This window comes from Mus pahari, chromosome X, assembly GCF_900095145.1.
Source record: "Mus pahari chromosome X, PAHARI_EIJ_v1.1, whole genome shotgun sequence".
In the NCBI taxonomy this organism is placed as follows: Eukaryota; Metazoa; Chordata; class Mammalia; order Rodentia; family Muridae; genus Mus; species Mus pahari.
The window spans coordinates 129177057-129202426 of NC_034613.1; the positions used below are offsets into that span (position 1 = coordinate 129177057).

Consider the following 25370-nt stretch of genomic DNA (forward strand, 5'->3'; position numbering starts at 1 on the left):
ATTGTTTAAATGTACCACATTTTCTGTATTTTTTTTCCATTGGATGCGTCCAATGAAGCCTGGTTGACTTATTAGAGGATTAGAGAAAACCAACCCATCTATCTGCTGCTAAGAAATTCCAGTAGCTCCTTGTCTAGGAGTGAAACTTTATGTTCAACTCCCCTCTCCATTCCTGAGATTTGATCTGGCTTAGGCTTGCACAGATCTCATGCATGCTGTCACAACCACTGTGAACTTCTATGTGTAGCTTCCTTGCTGTGTCCAGAAGACACTGTTTCCTTTTAGTTATCCAATGCCTTTGGCTCTTCTGTCTCCTCTTTCTCAAGGATCCTTGAGCCTCATGAGAAGGACTGTGGTATAGAGGTCCCATTTAGGGCTGACTTTTTTGTTTTGTTTTGTTTTCCAATTTTTTTATTAGGTATTTACTTCATTTACATTTTAAATGCTATCCCCAATGTCCCCTATAGCCTCCCCCCCCCGTTGCTCCCCTAGCCACCCACTCCCCCTTCTTGGCCCTGGTGTTCCCCTGTACTGGAGCATATAAAGTTTGCAAGACCAAGGGGCCTCTCTTCCCAATGATGGCTGACTAGACCATCTTCTGCTACATATGCAGCTAGAGACACATGCTCTGGGGGTGCTGGTTAGTTCATATTGTTGTTCCACCTATAGGGTTGCAGATCCCTTCAGCTCCTTGGGTACTTTCTCTAGTTCCTCCATTGGGGCCCCTGTGTTCCATCCAATAGTTGACTGTGAGCATCCACTTCTGTGTTTGCAAGGCACTGGCATAGCCTTGCAAGAAACAGCCATATCAGGGTCCTTTCAGCAAAATCTTGCTGGTATCTTATACTCTACACCTGTGGGTCTCTCTGTTGATCTTCATCTACTGCAAACAGGCTTCTCCGATGAGGGTTGAAAGATGCCTTAATCTATAGCTAACATTAGGAAATTATTGTTTGTTTTATTTTAATCTTGTTTTATTTTTAAATTAACTTACAAAATCCTTTATGGTGTTCTCATGCATACTTCATTTTGGTTGATTTCCCTCCCCTCCTCTCCTGCTGTCCCCCCATTTCCAGCTCTCACTACTGTACCTTTCCTCTCCCAATATTCCCCCTTCTACTTTCATAGCTCATGTATTTATTATGCATTTGTATTTTTTCCCTTCTAAAATTGTATTTGTTTATAATTTCATACCTATATTCTTTCATAGTGTTATACATATATTAATGTATTTTGATCTTATTCACCAATTATTCTCTCATATCCCCTTTTACTCCAGACTAAACCCCTTCCTGAATCCCCTCCTACTTTTGTGTCTTTGTTTTGTACTTCACTGCATTTACCCTGGGTTCCTTCTGTGACCACGGGTGGAATGTTATTTACTTGAGCAAGGGCAACTTTACAGTGGCTACACCACTGAGGAATATGACTCCCCCATACCCTAGCAACTATTAACTGCCTATAGTTTTTCAGGGAAGGGTGTAGCATTTTGAAGCCCTTCTCTGTCCATGTTAAAATGTTGATGTCCCCCCCAGGACACCTTCTGGAGGCTTCATCTGCTTTTCCTTTTGTCAGAGACCAGCACTCCTGGAATTGTGGGGAGTTTGGCTTCTTTTCTGTATGTTTTCCAATTTTTCCTCTGCACTTTTCAAGTAGTACACTTTGTGACTTTCTGAAGTTCCTCGTGACTTTTTCTCTTTAGGATAGAGCCTATTTTATTCTGACTTTTCTCCTTTACTGAGTCACACAGCAGCAACTGCCCTGCTGCCATCTTACTACAGCTTTTTTGTTGTTGCTGTTGTTTTAACACTCTGGATTTTGTTTATTTCTTATTAGAATCCTAGAACCTAATAATTAGCCTAAGAAGAAATTATTTCAATGTATTAATATTGCTTAAGTAGAAAAAAAGGCTTTACCTATTTATTTATTTTTTATATATTTTCATAACTTTATCATATTCAATTATATCTATGTACACATGTACTTTGTTTATGGCATCTAGCCATTTTAAAAGACTTTGAAATATATTAAACTCAGACTACTAGAAATAGAGGATCTATTATTTTTCTAAGTTATGTTTTCTTTGACTCTCTACCTCAGGATGACCTTAGACTTCTGATCCTCCTGATTTCACTTCTCCACTAGTAGAATTACAGGCATAGGCCATTATGCTGGGCTTCAAGAGTTTTTTAAACCACATTCATTTTGCTTGGCCTGGTAAAGCATGCCTGTAGTCCCAGCTATTTGGGAATTTGAAACAGAAGATTATGAAATTGAGGCCATCCTTGGCACATAAATGATCCTGCCTCAAATCATGCAAGCAGATAAACCTACTTTTTCCTCTGATTCAAAAATAGTTACTATATTTGCATTTTAAGGCTTTTTTCATTTTACTTTTGAAAATGTAGTTTATTCATCTTGTGTGCATGTATATAAGTGCATACACACACATACATCAGTATGTGTGTGTGTTTGTGTGCTCCTCACAATCACCTTCTCGAGTATGGAGGTATGGAGGTTAAAAGACATCTCTTAGGAATCAGTTCTCTCTTGACACATTGTGGGCTGGAGACTGAAACTCAGATCAAGCCATCTCACTGCCCCTCCCCCCATTTTATTTATTACGTGTTGGGTGTTGCATATTGTCAGAATGTGAGTGTGGAAGTCACATGGCAGCATGTGAGAGTCAGTTGTCTTCCTTCTATTTTTTTTTTGTGGGTTCCAGACATTGAAGTTAGATCATCAGGTTGGTTGCAAGCACCTTTAATCTGCTGAGTAATCTTGCAGGTTCATTATTAAATTTCCTTCTTTAAAAATATTTATATGTATGTGTTTATAAATAAGTGATTACATACATGTTGATAAATATCCTTGGAGGTTAGAAGAAGGTATCAGATCCCCTGAAGGTGGAGTAACGTGTTGTGATTTACTCAGTATGAATTCTGATAATTGAACCTGGATTTTCTAGAAGAGCAGCAAGTGCTCTTAACCACTGAACCATCTCTCTAGTCCTATTATGTTTTCTCTTTTTAAAAAAAATTTATTTACTTTATATATGTTAGTACATTGACACTGTCTTCAGACACACCCGAAGAGGGCATCAGATCTCATTACAAATGGTTGTGAGCCACCCTGTGGTTGCTGGGAATTGAACTCAGGACCTCTGGAAGAGCAGTCAGTTTTCTTACCCACTGAGTTTAAGCCCCTATTAAGTTCTCTTAATTAAGAATATGACACACACACACACACACACACACACACACACACATACACACACTTGGCATCTTGTTTTCCCCCTATTTCATATAAAATTGTGAGAATTCCCCATATCATTAATTACAATAGTATTTTTAGTCTATATGTGCCTCAGTTATTAATGTAGATTACTTACAATTTCCAGTAATTTATGGAGTTGTGATAAAGATTCTTTTTAAAAAGTTAAACTTGGACTAGTGAGACAGTTCAGCTGTTAAAGGCACTTTCCATCAAGCCTGACAACCTGAGCTCAGTCCCTGGCAAATATATGATGAAAGGTGATTATCTACTGCAAGTTTTTCTCTGACTTCCACATGTGTGCTAGGATAATCCATCCCCCACTAGTAATGAAATAAAATTTTAAAAAGTTGAAATTGGGTGGGTGTGGTGGCCCCAACCTGCATTCTCAGGACTTGAGAGACAGAGGCAAGCAGATTTCTATGAGTTTTCGGCCAGCTTGGTCTATATAGAGCAGTGGTTCTCAACCTTCCTAATGCTGTGACCCTTTAGTACAGTTCTTCATGTTGTGATGACCCCAATCATAAAATTATTTTACTTACTACCTCATAACTATAATTTTGCCACTGATATGAGTAACTATCTGATATGCAGAATATCTAATATGCAACCCCCAAAGGAGTTGAGACCCGTAAGTTGAGAACTCAGAACATAAAGACTTCAAATCTAGCCAAGGCTATGTAGTGAGACCCTGTTTAAAAATTTATACGTTAAATTTATATGTCTAATGATCTCATGGAATAATTTGATATTTTATGGTAAAAATGTTTAATAAATGTCATGTTGATTTGTGCTTTCAGTTGTTTAATTTGTAACCATTTTCTCCCAGGGCATAAAACCAGCCAGCTTCAATAAAGTCACAGACCCTGAAGTGAAAGAAATAATTGAAGGATGTATTAGACAAAACAAATCTGAAAGGTTGGTGGAAATATAACATTATATAAATGATGGATGCATTTTAATCCTGGATACTGTAATATATATTACTGCATGCTGTTTGAAATTTTAAACCTTGCTGTCATGTGCTGAATTTTAACTGACATTTGTGTTTGATGGGATGAACTTTCATCAGTAAAGCATTTCTATTAAGCATCAACTTAATAGTAAGGTGGAATAAATTTTTAAAAGTAAAATGTAAAGCAGGTAAGTAGTTTACAGTAAGCAGATAGATTACATTTGGTTTTATCTTTCTGCCAACAATAATAGTATAAGTAATATGGATAGTTTTATTTATTTATTATATTTTTATATAGATAACTCCTTTAATACTGGCTTTTACTTTTATTAATTACTGATTTAACTTGGCAAATTCATCTTTGAATGCTTTTAAAATATTTTTTATGTGTATGTGTTTGTGTGTCTGTGTGTATGTATATGTACCATGTGTGTAGGTATGTGCAAAAACCAGAAGAGGTATCACATCCCCTGGATCTGGGGTCATATGTAAATGGGAGCTGCCCACTGTGGGTGTTGGGAACCAAGCCTGGGTCCTCTAGAAGAGCAGCAAATATTCTTAACTGCTGAACCATCTCTCAAGCCCTATTTTAGCCATTTTTATGTGTGTCTTTCAGAAACATATTTTAAGATTGCTATATGTCTATCACCACTGTCAACCCCCAAAATATTTCTTCATTTGAAGCTATAGCTCTGTAACCACTAATAATTCAGAATTCTTCCTTCCAGACCCTGATAATCTCTATTATATTTCCTTTTTTAAAAAAGTAATTTGTTGAGATCATATCATTTCCCCCTTTCTCTTTCCTTCCCCCAAATCCTCTCATTCATGGCATTTTTTTTAAAAAAAAAAATGTTGTTTCATTTAATACAGACACACACACACACACACACACACACACACACATCTAAATGTATCACTTCATGTATATATTTCTAGAGCCAACCATTTGATATTGAGTGAGCAATTGGGGGGGTTTTTCCACTGGGATGAGCTTTTCTCCCACTCTCGGTGTTTCTTAGTAGCCTGTAGTTCTTTGTCTAGCATTGAGTTCATGGGAGTTTGCCCCTTCCATATTAGCATGTCTATTGGTGTCATCCTTGTTCCAGTCATGTTTAGCTAACTTGAGTCCTTGTCAGTATTTCTCTTTACTGAATTTTGTTTTCAAATCCTTGATTGCTTTTGCTGTTTCTATCAGCCTTATATTTTTTTTCTTTTTTGTGGACATCATTCCAATATTGTGTGCCTTCTTGTGTGTATCTTCTTTAAATTCCTGAATCCTTTGAAATTTGTGATTGTTATTTTAAATTCTGTGTCCTGGGGTTTATTAGATAATTTAATTGGCAGACATTTTTATAGAACTGGTGAGGTTTGAGGGTATGGCTATTGCTTTGATCTTTCATATTGTGTATATTTTCTTTTGTTAGTTCTGTGTCTTGCTAGACCCAGGAGAAGGATGTGGAGGATCTGGCTAGGTGGTGAGGTTGGATGTGGCATGGGTTGGGCCTGTGCATTTGGGCTTGCAGGGCAGAAAAGGATGTCTTTCTATATGTCTTTCTATTCTTTCTATGTCTGTGAATATGCTTTTTCTAGGTGCATCATATAAGTGGAATGTTTATTGTTTTATGTTTGGCTTATTATATTTAATTTGGATTTTCTTTCTCTTTTTTGGGAGACACAGTTTCTCTGTATAACAACGCTGGTTGTCCTGGAACTTACTCTGTAGACCAGGATGGCCTTAAACTCACAGAGCTCCACCTGCCTCTGCCTCCCCTGTGTTTGGTTTAAAGGCATATGCCATCCACTCCACCCCACTGGACTACACCCTGTCCTGGTTTAGTATGGCTTTTCAAAGTTGATTTTTATTGTAGCATATATCAGAATTTCATTTCTTTTAAAATGGGTAATCCGTTATACATTTATACCACATTTTCATTATACATTCATGTGTTAATAAAATACTTAATATCACCTGTTGGGTATTCTTTATCTTCTCTGTCCTAGAAATAAAACCCAAGGCCTTATACATTTTAGGCAGGCACTCTGCCATTGAGTACCTTTTGGTTACTATGAGTAATATTATATGAACATTGGAGTATGACATATGTTTAAGTCTGTGCTCCTAAACTTTTGACTATATACCTAGAATTAGTATAGTTGGATCATATGATAAATATTGTTTTTAAGGCCTCATACTTGCTAGATAAGTACTATACCACTGAGCTACATTGCCAAACATGCCCTAGACACGTTTTCGTTTATTTGTTTATTCTGAGGTAGGTTCTTTTTTTTAGCTCTAGCTGTCCTGGAACTTTCTTAAACATATCTCACACAATTATAGTTCAGTACTTCTAGTAAACCACTGGAGGTGAATATGCTTGGGCATGCTTGTAATCCTAGCACATAGGAGGCCGTGACAGAAGAATTGAGATTTTTGAGGCTGGCTTGAGCTATAATAGTGAGACTCTGTTTTGATTTTTAAAAAAAAAAAAAAAAAAGAAGAAGAAAGAAAAGAAAGAGAAGAAGGTGAGAGTAAGAACGTGGTAGGATACCCCTTGACTTCCCACACTTGAGATGCAGAGGCAGGCTAATCTATTTATGTTCAAGGTCAGCCTGGTCTATATAGCAAGTTCAAAGTCAACCAAGGCTACACAGGGAGACAGAAACTACTGTCCTTCATTGAACCACATTAGCTTCACCTATGACATTCTTCTAAAGAGTGAAGTATACACTGATTAAATAGCCTTTTTTTAAAAAAGGCTGGAAGAAGGAGTCTCAGACTGTACTGGAACTCACTATGTAACACAAGGTGGCAACTGCTGTGATATAGGAATGGGCTATTACACCTTCTGACTGGATAATTATTGAGAAATGTCTATTTAAAACGTTTGTAAGAGTTTGCATTTTCAATTCACCTTAGAGTTTATATATCTTGGAAATGTTTTTAGTCTCCTTTGTTGAAAATCTATTACTTTAGACTAATAATATAAGCCAGTGGCTTAAGGGAAGCTAATAAATCTAACCTAACAATTCTCTATAGGTATATTTTCATGTGTGTTAGACTTTGTAATCAGATATGTTACTGGTTAATAACTTAATTAAGATCATTCTCTATTCATGGAAATTGACATTTTTGTGTCCCTAATAATAAATTGATTATAAGGTATAGTTTTTAATAACAAAACAATTAATGAATTAATAGAAAATGATTAATATTCTCACTTTGATACAGTTAACTTTTACTATTTAAAGGATTGCATCTTGCTTATGACTGGGAGAATTGGTAATGAGAATTATATTTTGTTTACTAGGTTATCTATCAAGGACTTACTAAACCATGCATTCTTTGCTGAGGATACTGGACTGAGGGTGGAGTTAGCAGAGGAAGATGATTGCTCAAATTCATCCCTGGCTCTAAGACTCTGGGTTGAAGATCCTAAGAAATTAAAAGGCAAACATAAAGACAATGAAGCTATTGAATTCAGTTTCAACTTAGAAGCAGATACACCCGAGGAAGTAGCATATGAAATGGTAAATAAACCTTAGTAATGCTTTCCCTACACATTATAGTATCCAGTAGATTCTTTTCTACTGCTCATTGCTTTCTTCCCTTTCATGTTCTGTGCACTCACTCTCCTTTCTCTCCCTCCCCGCAAGCCCCCTTTCTCTCTGTTTGTACAGGTATGATTGCACATGCATATATTTTTACCTCCCTGGTACAGGGATTATAGGTGTGTGCTATTTGCTTTGCTTTTTGTACAGGTGCTGGGGTTCTAAACCAAGTGCCCATGCTTGCATGTCAAGCGTTTTACATACCCAGGTCTCTCCCAGATTCCTCTTCTGTTTTCCTTATTTATATTGTTATGCCATTGTAAAGTATTTTTATTAGCAAGATATGTTAAATTTGCACACACACACTATAATCAACAGTGCAACATTGCTTTTGTTAAAATAAAATTGGGGGCTGAGGAAATGGTTCCATTGATAAATTACCTGTTGCAAGCAGACCTAAGTTTGGATCCATGGCCCCTGTGTTAGGTGGTGCGGTGTGGCTCTGTAACCCTAGTTCTGCGTGGGTGAAGACAGTAGGAGGCACCCACTGAGAGAACCTGTAACAAAACATAAGGTGAAGAGCAATAGAGGAGGAATTCTGATGTTGGTCCCTGGCTTTCATGTGCACATGCACATATACACAAGAAATCTTAGCCCTCCCTCAGAAGGTACAGGAAGCAGATGATTTGCTGTTTCTCATTTCTGGAACTTTTATTATTTGGATATTGGGCCTCATGGACTGGCTCTAAAGTATTATCATTATTATTATTATTATTATTATTATTATTATTATTATTCCATTCCTTTGCATTTTTTGCTTGATTTTGTTTGTTTGAGACTAAATTTTATATAACCCAAACTGGCCTAGAACTTATTGTATAGCTGAAGATGGCCTTGAAGTCCTGATGCTCCTTCCTTTGCCTCCCACTGCTGGAATTTCAGGTGTGTGCCACTATGTCTAACCCTGTTTTTATTGATCTGTAAATTTAAATTTTATTTACTATAAGGTGAGTTTTATTGAGAACTTTAAGGTTGTATATGTGTGCTTCATTTGTTTTCTGTAATTTTGTTTTGGTTTTAGACAGGATTGTGCTGTATAGCTTTGATTGAACTGGTAATCAAAATGTAGCCCAGGCTGACCCTCAAACCCATGGCTCCACCTTCCAAGTGATGGGATTATCATCCTCATTAACATTTTAATAATCTTCCAACTACCATGAAATTTCTGATCTATATATAGATCCTGAAGTGTTAAGAAGCAGACTATAGGCTGGACTTGGTGGTACATGCTAGTAATCCTAACACTTAAGGGGATAGGGGTAAAAGATTAAGGAGTCACTCTGAACTACGTATGTAGTGAATTTAAGGTCAACTTGTGTTACATGAGATACTGTCTCAAAAATAAAAAATTAAAAAAGCAAGCCAGCAGACTATAGGGGTACTTCAAATTATCTTCTCTGCTGTTCATCCTGTTCCTTTCTTGTTTTCTCACTATTCTCATGAGAGCACACATTCCTTTGATTAGAATGCTGATCTATGCTCCAAACTTCATCTGTATGAAGATAATAGATAATATCTTTAGATAATATTTAATAGGTAATATAATAGATATTATTATATTAATAGATAATATTTTTATTTGGGGGATGTCAATCCACTTCCAAATTTCTTTTCCTCTATGTCACTTTTCTGTTTTCTCCACATATATTTTTAAAGTTTTTTCCAGCAGCTCATTTCTCACTAATCTTGTTCCATCTTACAGCATCAGATAATGTGCTCATACAAGACAAAATACCACTTCACTTAGCTGTAGTTCTGAGGTGTCAATAGTGGGCATGCTATTACTGGTTTTTAAGACAGACTTTGTAACTGTCATTAGAAGATCCTCTTGCCTCATACCCTCAAGTGTTAAAGACTCTCATATGTGTACACGTCAGATTTATAAAGCATATAGAGACCAACTATTAATTATCAGTTATAAAATTTAGAGCTAAGATGAAAGGATGGACTATCCAGAGACTACCCCATCCAGAAATCCATCCCATCATCAGCCACCAAACCTAGATACTAATGCTCATGCCAGCAAGATTCTGCTGAAGGGACCCTGATATTGCAGCCTCTTGTGAGGCTATGCCAGTGCCTGGCAAACACAGAAGTGGATGCTCACAGTCAGCTATTGGATGGAACACAGGGCCCCCAATGGAGGAGCTAGAGAAAGTACCCAAGGAGCTGAAGGGGGCTGCAACCCTGTAGGTGNAACAACAATATGAACTAACCAGTACCCCCTGAGCTTGTGTCTCTAGCTGCATATGTAGCAGAAGATGGCCTAATCGGCCATCACTGNGAAGAGAGGCCCCTTGGTCTTGCAAACTTTATATGACCCAGCACAAGGGAAGGCCTGGGCCAAGTAGTGGGAGTGGGTGGATAGGGGAGCAGGGGCAGGGGGTTATAGGGAACTTTCGGGATAGCATTTGAAATATAAATAAAGAAAATAAAAAAATTATCAGTTATTTACTTGAATTTTGGATTTGGGATACAAAATATGATTTAATAAAGAAAGCTAAAAATTTAAAGAAGAATGTATTTATTATGTTTTCTTTGTAGGTCAAGTCTGGATTCTTCCATGAAAGTGATTCCAAAGCTGTTGCTAAGTCTATTAGAGACCGAGTGACACTGATTAAAAAGATAAGGGAAAAGAAGCCTGCTGGATGCTTGGAGGAACGCAGGGATTCCCAGTGCAAATATGTGAGGAATGTACTTCCTCAGCAGCAGACTGCAACTTTACAACCTACTCCTGGTCCACATACTGCTACTGAGTGTGAAGAAACAGAAGTTGATCAACATGTTCGACAGCAGTTTCTACAGGGCAAACCACAGCAGCAGTCCTCCTCTGTTAGGGGTAAGACAGCTGTAAAGACAAAGAAATGTAGTTTCTTTTCTTTAGTTTCTTTTCTTTTCTTTTCTTTTCTTTTTCTTTTTCTTTTTTTCTTTTTTTCTTTTTTTCTTTGTTTCTTTGTTTCTTTTTTGGTTTTTGAGAAAATGTAGTTTCTTAAATAGCATTTTTGTACTTCTACCATCTATTATTCCATTAAGCCTTTAAAAACATTTGAAATAGACCAGATAGTTTCCTTATATTAAAATCAAGAAAATCTAGGAATTTGTTCCAGTTGAGAGTACTTTCTAGTGTGCAGGAAGCCTTGGACTTGATCCTCCATACCATACAAACTGGGCGTGGTAGCACTTAACTCATAATTCCAGCATTTGGAAAATGGAGGCAGGAGGATTAGAAGTTCATGGTAATACTCAGCTTGTTTAAGGCCAGTCTGGAGTATATGGTAGTCATCCCAATTCATTAAGTGTCTTGCCCAGTGTTCTAGTTACATGAATATTATATTATAGCAACTATTCCAGTTCAGAGAAATGATATTAATAATATTTATAATAGTCTAGCATAAGCCCATGAAGAAAATTTAGAACTAAAAGAGTTTGTTTCTTAAGAAGGAGTTTTCTAGATATTAAGAGCCTTAGTATTTTCATTTCATTTTGCTTTTTATTTTTGGGTTATTTTTTATAATTCATTTGTCTTTTTAAAGAACACAGAATAGCAGGGTGTAGTACCATAGGCCTTTAATGTCAGCACTCTGAATTCAGAGGCAGGCAGATCTCTGTGAGTTAGAGGCCACTTTGGTCTACATAGTGAATCCCAGGTCAGCCAGGACTACATAGGAAGACTGTGCCAAAACAATAACAGCAAATAATTAATTAAATAAAATATAAATAAGTAAAAGAGTAAAAGTATTTGCATCGTTATAGGCAGCTGTTCTATAAAGGGAGTACATTTTCCTACACACTTTGTAGGAGTTATGTACCATGAGACTTTTATTTAAATCTTAACAAGTATATATTAGTTAGGATATACATGAAATGACTGGCAAATGAATTTAGTTGATTTTTCTTCCTCATTCTTTTTGTTTTTCTTCTTTGTTTGTTTGTTCTTGAGATGATCTTGCTACATAGTCCAGGCTGTGCCCTCAAACTCATGATCCTCTTGCCTATGCCTTCCAAGTGCTGGGATTATGGCTATGTATCACTGTGGCTAACTGCAGCTTCCTCCCTTTCCTCTTCCCCTTTCCTTGCCTTCTCTTTCCCCTCCTGTTCTCTTGTTCCCTACCCCTACTCCCCTCGCAGTGATTGGAGTAGAGCCAAGGCCTTGTACATTATAGGCAAGTAATCTACCACAAAACTATATCTTCAGTTCCTGGAATTATGTTTATGTGATTTTATTGTTGTTTCTCAACTGTGTGGTTTTGGGTGTCTTGGAACTTGTTCTGTAGACAAGGCTGGCCTTGAATTTACAGAGATCTTCCTGCCTCTGCCTGGAAAGTGCTGGGATTAACAACGTGTGCCATTATGTCTGGGTTTTGTGATTATTTTAAGTTTGCTTTATAAGAAAAATTTAAGACTTTGGAAAGTGGACAGGGTAACATCTGCCCATAATCTCAGCACACTGAGGGCTGAGGTAGGAGGATCAAGAGTTAGATGTCTTAGTGAGAAGTTAGAAAAAAAAAGAGTTAGATGTCAGGCTGGGGAGATGACTCAGTAATTGCCTTGCACAGGACATGAATTCCATATCCAGAATACACCTAAACAAAAGAAAACAATACAGGTTTGATGGTATGTACTTATAATCCCAGTGCTGGAGAAGTGGAGACAGGCATGTTCCCAGTGTTTGATGGCCAGCCTATTTGGTGAGCTTCAGGCCAGTGGAGATCCTGCCTCAGAAAAAAAAGAAAGAAAGAAAGAAAAAAGCATGTAGTACCTAAGCACTGATAACCAGAGTTGTATACTTGCGCACACACATGTGATCATATTCCTCCAAACCTCTCTTCTACCTCTTCTTCTCCCCTATTGTTTGAGGGTACTCTCACAAAACAAAGAAAATTTTAGGGATGGAAACATACTTGTCTTAGTCAGGGTTTCTATTCCTGCACAAACATCATGACCAAGAATCAAATTGGGGAGGAAAGGGTTTATTCATCTTACACTTCCACGGTTGCTGTTCATCACTAAAGGAAGTCAGGACTGGAACTCAAGCAGGTCAGAAAGCAGGAGCTGATGCAGAGGCCATGGAGGGATGTTCTTTACTGGCTTGCTTCCCCTGGCTTGCTCAGCCTGCTTTCTTATAGAAACCAAGACTACCAGCCCAGAGATGGCACCACCCACAAGGGGACCTCCCACCCTTGATCACTAATTGAGAAAATGCCTTACAGCTGGATCTCATGGAGGCATTTCCTCAAGGGAGGCTCCTTTCTCTCTGATAACTCCTGCTTGTGTCAAGTTGATACACAAAACCAGCCAGTATAATACTCAATAACAGAATGTGAATTCATCATGCTCGAAGCTGTGTTTGATTTTTAGCATTCAAAGAAAAAGAAACTGTTGCTTACATCCCAATGTTAACATTTCATGTCCGTGAGAGTTTTATGTGTTGGGTACTTGTTTGGTTTTGAGACAGGCCTTACTTTATAGCCTACACTATCCTTGAACTCACATATACCCCAGGCTGGCCTCTGATTTATGATCTTTTAGCTTCTATCTCCCCAATGGTGATATTAGTTCTTTTGGAAAGTATTAATTATTAAGTATACATATTTTATTTGTCATAGTAGAAAAAAGTAAAGGAATATTTTATTGTTATTTGTAGCATTTGAATATTGTGCTTCATGGTTTCCCTTCTACCTTTTTTTGCTTATTTCCATTGTTAAAGGTGACACTTCATCTGAGCCAGCAGCTGGACCAGTTCCACATTCAGATACGTCAAGTCATCCCACTGTAGCCTATTCTTCAAACCAGACAACTAGCTCTCAGGTACTTTCTAGTATCCTACAAGCTGACATAAGTGTTCCAGAGCAAATACATTCTTCTTACCAGCTAGTAGGATATTGCTAGCAAATTTCAGGGGTGAGAGAATTGCTACTATATTTTAATATATAATTAGATATATGTTATATATACTGTATATATAGTGATATCTTATATATAAATATATGTGTATGTATTATATTGTAAATTGGAGGACTTATCTGTTTTCTTTTATTTACCACTTGCAGGAGCAGCCAAAGCTGACTCAGTGCCCAGTTTTGCCTGTGGTTCAAGGTCAGTCCTCTGTTATGCCCACATATGCTGCTGGAGTTGGAGTTGTTTCACAGTCCCAAATCTCTCCTTTAACTATCCAGAAGATCTCACAAATAAAGGTAAGACACATTTCTTATTTGTTTGTTTGTTGTTTTTGAAGACAATATTTCTCTGTGTCTCTGTCGGACCTGAAATTTGCTCTGTAATCCAGGCTGACCTCAAACTTAGAGATTGGCTTGCCTTTGCTGCCTGAGTGCTGGGATAAAAGGTGTGTACCACCATTGCCCAGCAAGTTAGACACATTTTTAAAAATATTTTTAATTTTAGGTTTAAATTTTAGTATAATTTTATTTGTATGAGTGCTTTGCCTGCATGTATGTCTATTTACCACATGCATTCCTGGTACCCGTAGACCAGAAGAAGGTGTCAGATCTCCTGGATCTGGACTTAAAGTTGGTTGCAAGCTGCCATGTGGGTGCTAGGAATTGACCCAGGTCTTCTGGAAGAGTAGCTAATGCTCTGAACCATGTCCAACCTCCATAAGGCCCATAGTTTAGAGGCTGTTTATTAATTTAAATATATTGTCTATGTTTTCCTGATAAGTAACAATTCCCTTTCATCAGTTAATCAAAGATTAGGTAAAGACCACTGAAGGTTCAAAGTTATTCAGCTTCCTCATACCCAGTACATTTCTCTTGAGGGTCTATCTAATATTGTGCAAGTAGACTTTAGAAATAGTACATCTAAAACTCTCAGTTCCTTCTCAAGCACTATGTCTTGAGAAGCCACTATGTCATGCATGCCACCATGTTCCCCACCATGATGATAATGGACTAAACTTCTGAAACTGAAATCTACCCCCAATTCATCTTTGCCTTTATAAGAGCTGCCTTGGTCATGGAATAATAAAACTCTAAGACAGAAAAAAAAAGAAATAGTACATCTATAATTGGAGAATAGAGAAATTAGTGCAACCAAAGGGTTATTTGGGACTCTTGTCTCTTTTTCTTGGTAAACCAGTCTTTTCTTTGTATTGACGTTTTCCAGGTTAGTTAGATGATAGAGCAATATCTGTTGCAGTTAATTAAAAATACAATTTCATAGACTTTCCTAATTTTTACCACATTCACCAAAATTCTTGGATTGCTTTTAGATTTTTTCTATTTGAAAAATTTTGACTTTGCAATGCACAAAACCAGTATTATTCTTTTATGACAATGAGTAAACCATCTTAGTGTGAATTCATGTATCCACACCGCATTCAGGTTGCTTGTGTCATGGACTCCAGACATAGTTGTATTTTGTCTGGCATTATACATATTCTTGTTCTACTCCATGTATGTGCTTTATCTCTCTGGGAGTAAGATGCTTTGAACTTTTGGATATTCTTTAGTTAGTATGTTGTACATTTGTTTCTTTTAAGAAATTGACCTATAGTTAGTTATAGTCTATCAATAGACTTTTAATGACTACTTCCTTCCGAGAAAATAAAGTAAGAAAAGATCTTATTCTTACCCTCAAAGAGCTCATAATCTTGTAATAGAAAGCAAATATACACTTTAAAAGTTACAGAAGCATTTAAAATATGTTGGGGATAAGCTTGGTCTATAGATACAGTTGAGTGTTTGGGCAATATTTATAAATGATATGCTCACATTCATTTCTTTCTAAGCCTATCCTATATGCTGAACTTATGCTTAACTTTAACCTATGTTCAAATGCTTAAGTATATAGTATGTGTTTAGAATGTATTTGTATTTTTAAAAAGTTTTTGAAAGTTTTATTTGCATATTTAAAATGAATATTCAAGCTAAATATGGTAGCACATGCAGGTCTACAGTCATGGGTTTGGCTGGAGTTTGTCTATCTGTTCTAAGGACCAGCTGTTGTTCCTGGTGCTAGTGTAAGAAAAATTAAAATTGTAAATGCCTATACCGTCCCATTTTAACAGACTTAAGAAATGCTAGCTACATGGTAACATTTTCACCAAATAATCTAACAGGTACTAGGTATTAGGTATTCCTTTTACCAAACTCCTAACACAATGAGTAAATGCTAGTTGTATGAATAAAAGAACTAGAACAGTCCTAGCAATATATTGTTTGCAGCATCTCAGCTATTGCAATTACACATAAATAATTTAATCCCGCTGAAGGCTTCTGAGCAGCTGCCCCATGTGATACAACCACAGGAACAAACTACTTTCTTAGCACAACTAACATATACAATCCAGGCTTCAACGCAGCCTTTTTATTCACTGCCAACCTTGAACATCTACTTAATATTGTGCAACCATTGGGTTCACTGCATATTCCATGCAAACTTCTTATCCAATCATATGTGAGCCTGTGGGACCATTCTCATTCAAACTGTCACTGTGTGTATATTCCTCAACATATAAATAGAACCTGCACAGTCCATATGATGATTTACATGTATGTATATGTTTTGGGTGAGGACAATTTCTCCAGTTCTCTTCATTCTGTGGTTGCCTGTGGTTCTTTGTCTAGGATTGAAGCCTCATGAACATTTTCCCTGTCCACTTTGGCATTTATGTCTGTTGTTGTCCCTGTTCAGCTCATGTTTAGGAAGTCATGTTGGTGAGACTTTATGACATTACTAGGAGAAACAATCTCATAGCAAACTCTGTGATCCTCTTGCTGAAACAGTCTTTCTGTACCTCTTCCACTATGACCCCTGAATCTAGGTATCCATTGTGATTGGGCTCTACAACTCTGCTTTTGTATTGGTAGTTGTCTAGGCTTCAGTACCAATCATGATTTTTCTCTGATTGAATAAGCCTTAAGTTCAATTAGAGAGCTGATGCTTATCACCAAATATGCATGTCACTGTCATACTCTTAAAAGTATCGCGCCTTGCTGGTTCTTGTACTTCAAAGGTTTTATCACAGCCAGGCAGAACTTCTGGTTACTTCCCTCCTTGGAAAACGTGCATGGTGCTTTCTAGTACCATAACAGCTCGTCCTCAGGAAGGAGAATTTTATGTCAGTTCCAACTCAGGGACTTCTGGGCTCTGTGTCTGGGGTGCCAGGTGTCTTCAGCAATAGAGACTTACCTTCCACCTCTAGGGGGCATCCAAGGGCAACAGCAGTAGTCTATAATACTTCAGGAGTCTCTTGGACACCTCTTACCAACAACTCAAAAAGAGGTTGTTTTTTTTTTGTTTTTTTAATTAGATAGTTTGTGTCTCTTGCAGGGGAACATTGTCAGTCTGGATGACAAAATTTCATTTAAACTATATATGTGCATGTATAAATGGACTTAAGGTTATTATAGGTATTTTTAGATAGATAATTGATAGTATAATTCCTAATGACATTTTCCAGACATCCTTCCTCCCTCCTTCCCATATTTATCTTCACCCTGTTCATTAATGAAAGGCTCCCACACTTTTCCCACACTTTTCCCCTTCTGATCACTTGTATTCTATTAGTCCCTTCTCTTATTGCTCCTACTCCTACCCCTCACACACAGTGCTCTCTTTTTACTTTCCTAGTTTCTGCACTTATCCCAGGTTATATTCCATCTAAGGATTTGGAGCTGGGAACCTCAGATAAGAAGAGTACATGTGATATTTGTCTTTCTGGGTCTGAGTTACCTTACTCTTTTCCTAGTTCTGTCCATTTATATGCAAACTCATGATTTTATGTTTCTATACAGCTGAATAGTGTTCCATAGTGTACATGCAACATTTTCATTATCTCTTCATCAGGTCAAGAACATCTAAACTGTTTCTATTTTCTAGTTAATCCCGATTAGAGCATCATTGAACATGACTGAGAAACTGCCTATGGAGTAGCAATATTAAGTTCTTTGAGCATATTTCAAGGAGTGGTAGAGCTGGATTATATAGCATATTTATTTTTAGCTTTTTGAGGATTCTCTACATTGACTTCCAGAGTGGTTGAACAAGTGTGCAACCCACCAACAATGAATAAGTGTACCCTTGTCCCCACATCCTCTCCAACATTTGTTGTTGGTTGTTTCATTCTAACTGGAATTAAGATGAAACCTCAAAGTTGTTTTCTTTTTGTATTTTTCTAGTTACTAGGGTTCATAAGCATTTAAAAAAGATATTTCTTAGCCATTTTTATTTCTTTTTAGGATTCTCTGTTCTTTGAATATGTCAGTTTTGCTTCTTTCTTAGTGTGGTGTTGGGGACTGAACATAGGGCCTCACACATGGTAAATGAGTGCTCTACCACTAAGCTACCTCCCCAACTCCTCAACACTATTCTAAAAGCCTTACATGTATTTCCCTCATATCAGTCCTAGGAGTCCTATTACTCTTATTTTACAAGTAATGAAGGTGATAATCAGAGAAGCTAAGTAATGCCCCTTGTACCATAAAAGATAGCTTGCACTTAAACCCAGATTACCTGACTTCAGAGACTGCGAACACAATTATAATACTGCCCAGCTCTTTTGTTAGATAATTATCATCCCTGGCCAGAATTAGAGTAATGTTAATAAGTTAATTATGAATTGATTTAATTAGTTAAAGGAAAGAATAAAGAATTTATTCCTTCTTTTTGTTTTGCTTGTTTGCTCTGCTTTAGATGTCTCTGAAAAATCTGATTAATTATTGAGTTAATAGAATGCTGTGTGGTCCATCAGTAAAAGATGAGTTATTTTCTAGTGATGATATATTACTATTTCAAAGAGCTATTACCTCAGGTATTTTATGTTTTATAAAATTCCCTTTTAATTAAGGACATAAGTAATAATGAATTCCAGTATGTACACACTGATTCCAAACAAGAATAGGCAAAGCTGTATTTTTGCAGTAGTAGTTTCTTTACACAAGACATAGTGTTCTAGGATTGAATTATTTGAAATAAATGGGTTCATAAGGCATTTTGAATCATAATATCTCTCTGTGGGCAGATTTCATGTGTTTGGTATTTCCCTTCCATAATTAAGATATTCCCTGGCAACTTATTTGAAAATCTTTAGAGATCAGAATAGGTGAAAATTTTTGTATTACTAACCTTATATCTACCACTTAAATTGTATCATTAATTTTTGTTATATAATTCTCTATTACAAGCCTACTTTGATAATCAGATTGAGTTTAAAGGCTGTAGCTTTTCTATTTGATACAGAATATTGCTTCATTGTTTTATTGCCATCTTATTTCCTGATGCATTTCAAAGGTAAAGTAATTTAACTGTAGCATAGGTATCCTTAAGTAGGAATCAGTATCTTTTGTTTAAATTTATATACAGTAAAAGGAACACATCATAATTTAGTAAATTTTGAGAAATGCTAAGCAGCCAAAGCGTATATGCAACCAAAACTATTGTCAGGATAGATATGTTTCACACACTGATAAACTTCCTGTAAAAATCTAGACAGTGGCTTAGGATTTGTATGGTATATCATCTTTGCTGCAACTTATTTAGTTGTGCTATTTTATACATGAAAGGAATCATAGATAAATTGTAAGCATACTAGCATCACTGTGTTCCAATAAAGCTTAGTTTGCAAAAATAGATGTTTCACTAGATTTGTCCCAAAGGTCACAACTTGTCTACGAATATAGAATTCATATTCTGCATCGATTGCTTCAGAAAGTTCTCTCATGCCTCTTTTTAGTAAGTCTTTTATACTCTACATCATTGTCAATCACCAGTTATGTTTTCTTAACCATAGGTGAGTGTAGTCTCTTTTAGTCTGTATTGAATAATACAATATATACTTGGTACGGCTTCCCTCACTGAACATATTTTTGAGATTGAGCCATTTTGTGTATAGAAGTAGCTCACTGTTTTACCGCAGAATAGTTCTTCTTATGAATATAATAAATGTGTTGATCTATTGAGTTTTTTAGCACCTGAATATTTTCTGAAGTTTTTGGCTAATATGAATAAAACTGCTCTGAACATTCTTATATAAGCCGTTTTGTGAGCATATTTTTATTCATTTGGATAATAGTTAGGAATGTTTTATTGGAGCATAGATTAAGTGGTTATGTTATTTTGTTACTGTACTTTTAAAGAAATCTGCCAGGCATGGTAGTACATGCCTTCAAACATAGCACTCTGGAGACAGGAGTAGGTAGATAGATTGCTGCAAGTTTGAGGCCAGCATGGTCTAAACAGCAAGTTCCAGGCTAGTCAGGATGGCATAGTAAGACCCTGTTCGGCTGAAGGAGGAGAGATAAAGGAGGAAGGGAGGGGAGGAAGAGGGAAGGCAAGGAAGAGGAAGAGGAAGGGAAAGAAATTAACAGTATTCCAAGTTGCCTGTACTATTTTGAATTCTCATAGCAATGTATTGAGAGTTCCTCACTCTGACCAATATGACCAATATAAAAAACAAATTTTGAGACAGGGTCTTGAATTTGTTACATAGCTTTGACTAGCCTTGGATTTATGATTCTCTTGCCTCCACTTCCCAAGTTTTGGGATTACAAGCATGTGCCACAATGTCTTGCTTGGTGTTTTTAGTTTTAGTGACTCTGGTGGAGTTTAGATGTTAGTACAGTCTCATTGTGGTTTCAAATAATATTTATTTTAAACTATGTGTACGTGTGTGTGTGTGTGTGTGTGTGTGTGTATGTGTGTGTGCGTGCGCACGCGCGCAAGTGTGTGCAGATAACCTTGGAGGCCAGAGGCATCAAATTGCCTGGAACTGGAGTCACAAGTGGTTATAAGCTGCCTTGTGTGCATGCTGGTAACTGAAGCTCAATGAGAGCAGTTGAGAGGCTCTTAACAGCTGAGCCCCAACCCCTCCATGTGGTTTTGTGTTCCTGATGTCTGAATATCTTTTCATGTATTTGTCATTCTATACATCTTCTTAAGTGTTTGCTTCATTTGCCCATTTTATTTTGCTCTTTTGTTATAAACGTGTAGAAGTTTTTTTACACATTCATCATGACACTATCCCCGTGTCAGGTGTGTGTATGTGTATAATTTACACATATTATAAATATATTTTACATATATATTCTCCAATCTGTGGTTTGACCATTCATTTTTATAATGTTCTCAGTTATGAGACAGAGTGTTTAATTTGAGGAATCTAATTCTGGAAAACTACTTCTTGTGGTTATTGTTTTCTGTGACCCAAGAAACCTTTGTACCTAAGTTCCAAAGATGCTTTGCAATTATTTTTATTTTTTCCCAGGGCAGGGGATGCCTTTTTTTTTAATTAGATATTTTCTTTATTTACATTTCAAATGCTATCCCAAAAGTCCCCTATACCCTCCCCCTGCCCCTGCTCCCCTACCCACCCACTCCCACTTGTTGGCCCTGACCTTCCCCTGTGCTGGGTCATATAAAGTTTGCAAGACCAAGGGGCCTCTCTTCCCAATGATGGCCAACTAGGCCATCTTCTGCTACATATGCAGCTAGAGACACAAGCTCTGGGGGTACTGGTTAGTTCATATTGTTGTTCCACCTAGAGGGTTGCAGACCCCTTCAGCTCCTTGGGTATTTTCTCTAGCTCCTCCATTGGGGGCCCTGTGTTCCATCCAATAGATGGAACATAGGGCAGGGGATGTCTTATGTTGATGTCTGTAATTTTCAATTGGTTTTTATGAATGATGTGTAGAGGGTGAATGCTCTTTTTCATATCCTATAATTTCAGCACAATTTGTTGAAAACATATTGCCATCTCCACATGGTTTAACAAACTTTTCTGATTATGACCCTCTTTGTAGATCTGAAAAGCTGTCTCCATGTAGTTTTGATTTGTATATTTTTGAACACTGCTGGTGGAGAACATCTTTTCATTTAATTTTAGGGCCTTTCTATATCTTATCTTCTTCAGGCAAATAATGACTCAAATATCTTGCCCATCTTTTAATATTTTTCATTTTTATGGTTAAATTTTAAGAATTTTTACATTTTCTTTTGGGGGGGTATTTTTTTTTTCAAGACAGAGTTTCTCTGTGTATCTCTGGCTATCCTGGAACTCACTTTGTAGACCAGGCTGATCTTGAACTCACAGAGATCAGCCTGTCTCTGTCCCACCCCCAGCCCCCAAGTGCTGGTATTAAAGGCGTGTGCCATTCATTACCGCCAGTTTATATATTTTTAATACTAGACACTCATCATATATTTTTATAGATAGTTTTCCTAGTCTTAGTCTTTTGTCTTCCTTGATGATGTCATTTGTGGCATAATTCAATTTATTTTCTTTTACTTTCTGCATTTTATGTCATACCTAAGAAACTATTGCCTAGTTCAAAATTATGAATATTTCCCTTTAAATTTTCTTGTAGGAGTATTGGGTTTGATTCTGAATTACAGGTCTTTGACTTACTCTGGATTAATTTTGTGTATATTTGGCAGTGAGGATTGCATTTCATTTTCTTTATATGCATATCCAGTTTTCCAAGGACCATTTATTCAGACTACTTTTGGCAGTGGCTTACTGGGCCCAGCCTTGCAGCTTCATAAGCCGGCTTCTGCTTTCTGAATTATTCAGAAAAGTGTAACTTCTCCGTTTTTTCTCTCTCATTTCTAAGCATGTTTTTCCTAACACTTGGGGCTTCCTTGCTCTTTCTTTAAAGCTTCCCTCCCTGCCTCGCAGCTGCTTGTCTGCCATGTGTCTGGCCTTCATGCCAACTTAAAGTGCATAGTTTTTCTTAACCTCCCCCATTCTCCTCAGGGCAGCTGTTGAGATTTACAGCTTATACAACCTGGGTGTTTTTCTTTTACATGCTAATAAAATTGTTCTTGACTTTTAAAAAAGACTATTCTTTATCTATTAAGTAAACTTGGCACCTATATTGAAAATCAATTGATCATAAAATTCAATTATTTTCATTTTTTTCAAAATTATTTTGTTTTGTATGGGACTGTTACCTTTGTGTATAAATTTTAGGATCAACTTATACAAAATATACATTCGGTATTTTGATAGGAATTATAACTATAAATGTTGCATGTTACTTTACTCTCTTATTAATATCAAGCCTTGTAGCTTTCACATTTGGATTTCATGTTCATAAAATTGAATCAAAAGCCAGCTATGTTGTCACATGCCTTTATTTCCAACATTTAGGAGGCTAAAACAGGAGGGTTATTGAATTTGAGACCAGCCTACACCACATAATGAGATCCCATATCAAATAAAACGTGAGCAATACTTTAATAAATATTTCTCCGAAGATGACATAAAAATGATTAGATGGTACATGAAAACCTTACTGAATGCCAGAAATCACCAGGAAGATGCAAATAAAAATATATACTATATATAAATATTACTATATTTATATATATATTATATATAAATATATATTTAAATATATACTATATTTAAATATAAAATGGAGAAAAGAAAAGTCTTATACACTTGATATAAATATAATATAGCCATTGTAGAAAATAGTATGGTGAGTCTTCAAAAAAAATTGAACTACCATATAATCTAATTATCTCAATTCTGGCATATATCTAAATACATATGAATAATAAATTCACATTCATTGTTACATTATTTATAATAGCCAAAACAGAATCTATTTGAATAACTGTCAATAAATGAATGGATAAGGAGAGTGTATGTGTGATGTGTATGTTTGCACAGTGAAATTCAGCCATTAAAGAGGAAATCCTTTCATTTGTGGCAACATGACTGATTGCGGAAGATATATTAGTAAAATAAACTGAGCTAGAGAGATGGCTCAGAGTTTAAGAGCACTTGCTGCTCTTACAGAGGGCCTCTCTTTGGTTCCCACGACCCACATGGAAGCTTATAATCACCAGGCACACATGAAGCACACAGACATACATGGAGGCACAGCACTTATATACCTAAATTAAATAAGTCTTTCTCTTTTTTTTTATTTTTTATACATGTAGGTGTTTTTCTTTAATGTATGTCTGAGCACTACATGCATGCAGGCATCAAGGCCAGAAGAGGGCATCATATTCCCCAGGCTTGGATCTATGGACAGTTATGAGCTGCCATGTGGGTACAGGGAATTGAACTGAGGTTCTCTGGAAGAGTTACCAGTGCTTTTAACCACTGAACCCAGCTCCATAAATAAATAATAATAAAACAGATGCAGATAAATACTGTATTATCTCATTTATATGTAGAATCTAAAAATCTCAGAGGAATCTCAAATGATTGAGAAATGCTTAAAGAATTATTCAACATCCTTAGCCATCAGGGAAAAACAAATTAAAATTACTTTGAGATTTCATCTTACACCTGTCAGAATGGCCAAGATCAACAACACAAGGGACAGCTCATGCTGGAGAGGAGTGGTACAAGGAGGTCAGTCGTCCATTGCATCGAAATATGAAGCATGTTTTACATGTTGAATATATATATAATTTTATGAGTCAACTGTATTTCAGTAAATCTAGGAAAATTTGGTGTTTATGAATTTCAACAGTATTTTTTATAATTTTTATAGTTCCTAGCATACAGACTATAAATTTCCTTAACATTTTAAATAAATTGTTTTATTTTTGATTTGTGTGTGTGGAGAGAGAGAGAGAGAGAGAGAGAGAGAGAGAGAGAGAGAGAGAGAGAGAGAGAAAACAAATATGATACATGTGTGACAGTGGGGTGTAGGGTATATGTGAGTATGTAGGTGTTGTCAGACTATGCCACAGTGTATGCCTGTTTAGTTGAGAGCATAGTTTTATAGATTTGGTTCTGTTTGAACCTTTATGTGTTCCAGGGATAAGAAGAAGTCAGATTGTTAGGCTTCTGCAAAAGCACTCTTACTTGCTGACTCATCTTCCCATTCCCTTTTACACTCCTTTCTTTTATTACTTCATCACTATCCCATCTCTCCTCACTTCCTGCTTCTTCTCTAGGTGTTTAACTCAGGGCTTTCACATGCTAGACAAGCACTTTACTACAGAGCCACAAATCTCTATCATTTTAAATTTATTTATTTATTTATTTATTTATTTATTTATTTATTTATTCATTAATTTATTGTAATATGGATTGAATTTAGGTAGGGCTACATGCATAATAGGCTAGCACTTTATCACTGAACTGCATCCGCAGCCTTAACATAAAAACATTTTGTCTGTTTACTGTGGGCAGGCATGTGTCATGATGTACGTATGAAATTCAAAGGACAAACTTAGGTTTTGATCCTTACCTTCGACTTTGAGATGGGATCTCTTTTCTGTCATTAGCTATTATGTAAGCCACACTTGCAGGCCCAGGAGTTTCTGGAGACTCTCCTGTTTATTTCTACCATCTTGCCATAAAACACGAAGATTACAATCAGTCACGTTGCTATACCCACTTTTATTTGAGTTCTATGGATTTGAACTCAGTTCCTCACATTCATGTGGCAAGTACTTTACTCACTGAACCATGTTCTCAACCCCTTGTTTTTATTTTTTTTCCTTTTTTATTATTATTTTCTTTATTTACATTTCAAATGCTATCCCGAAAGTTTCCCATACCCCTCCCCCCACCTCTGTTCCCCTACCCACCCACTCCCAC

General features: G+C 36.5%; 1 protein-coding gene across 6 annotated transcripts in view; it reads left to right on the forward strand.

The window, feature by feature from the left end:
• The window catches only part of Wnk3 (WNK lysine deficient protein kinase 3), a 133512-nt gene that overhangs the window by 58443 nt on the left and 49699 nt on the right, over positions 1–25370 (forward strand). For all 6 annotated transcript variants that reach the window (XM_029534516.1, XM_021187924.2, XM_021187925.2 and 3 more), the window contains exons 6-10: positions 4103–4191; positions 7540–7759; positions 10385–10679; positions 13548–13648; positions 13891–14034. In XM_029534516.1, coding sequence (XP_029390376.1) covers positions 4103–4191; positions 7540–7759; positions 10385–10679; positions 13548–13648; positions 13891–14034 — 849 coding nt within the window. The remainder of the gene's footprint in view (positions 1–4102; positions 4192–7539; positions 7760–10384; positions 10680–13547; positions 13649–13890; positions 14035–25370) is intronic.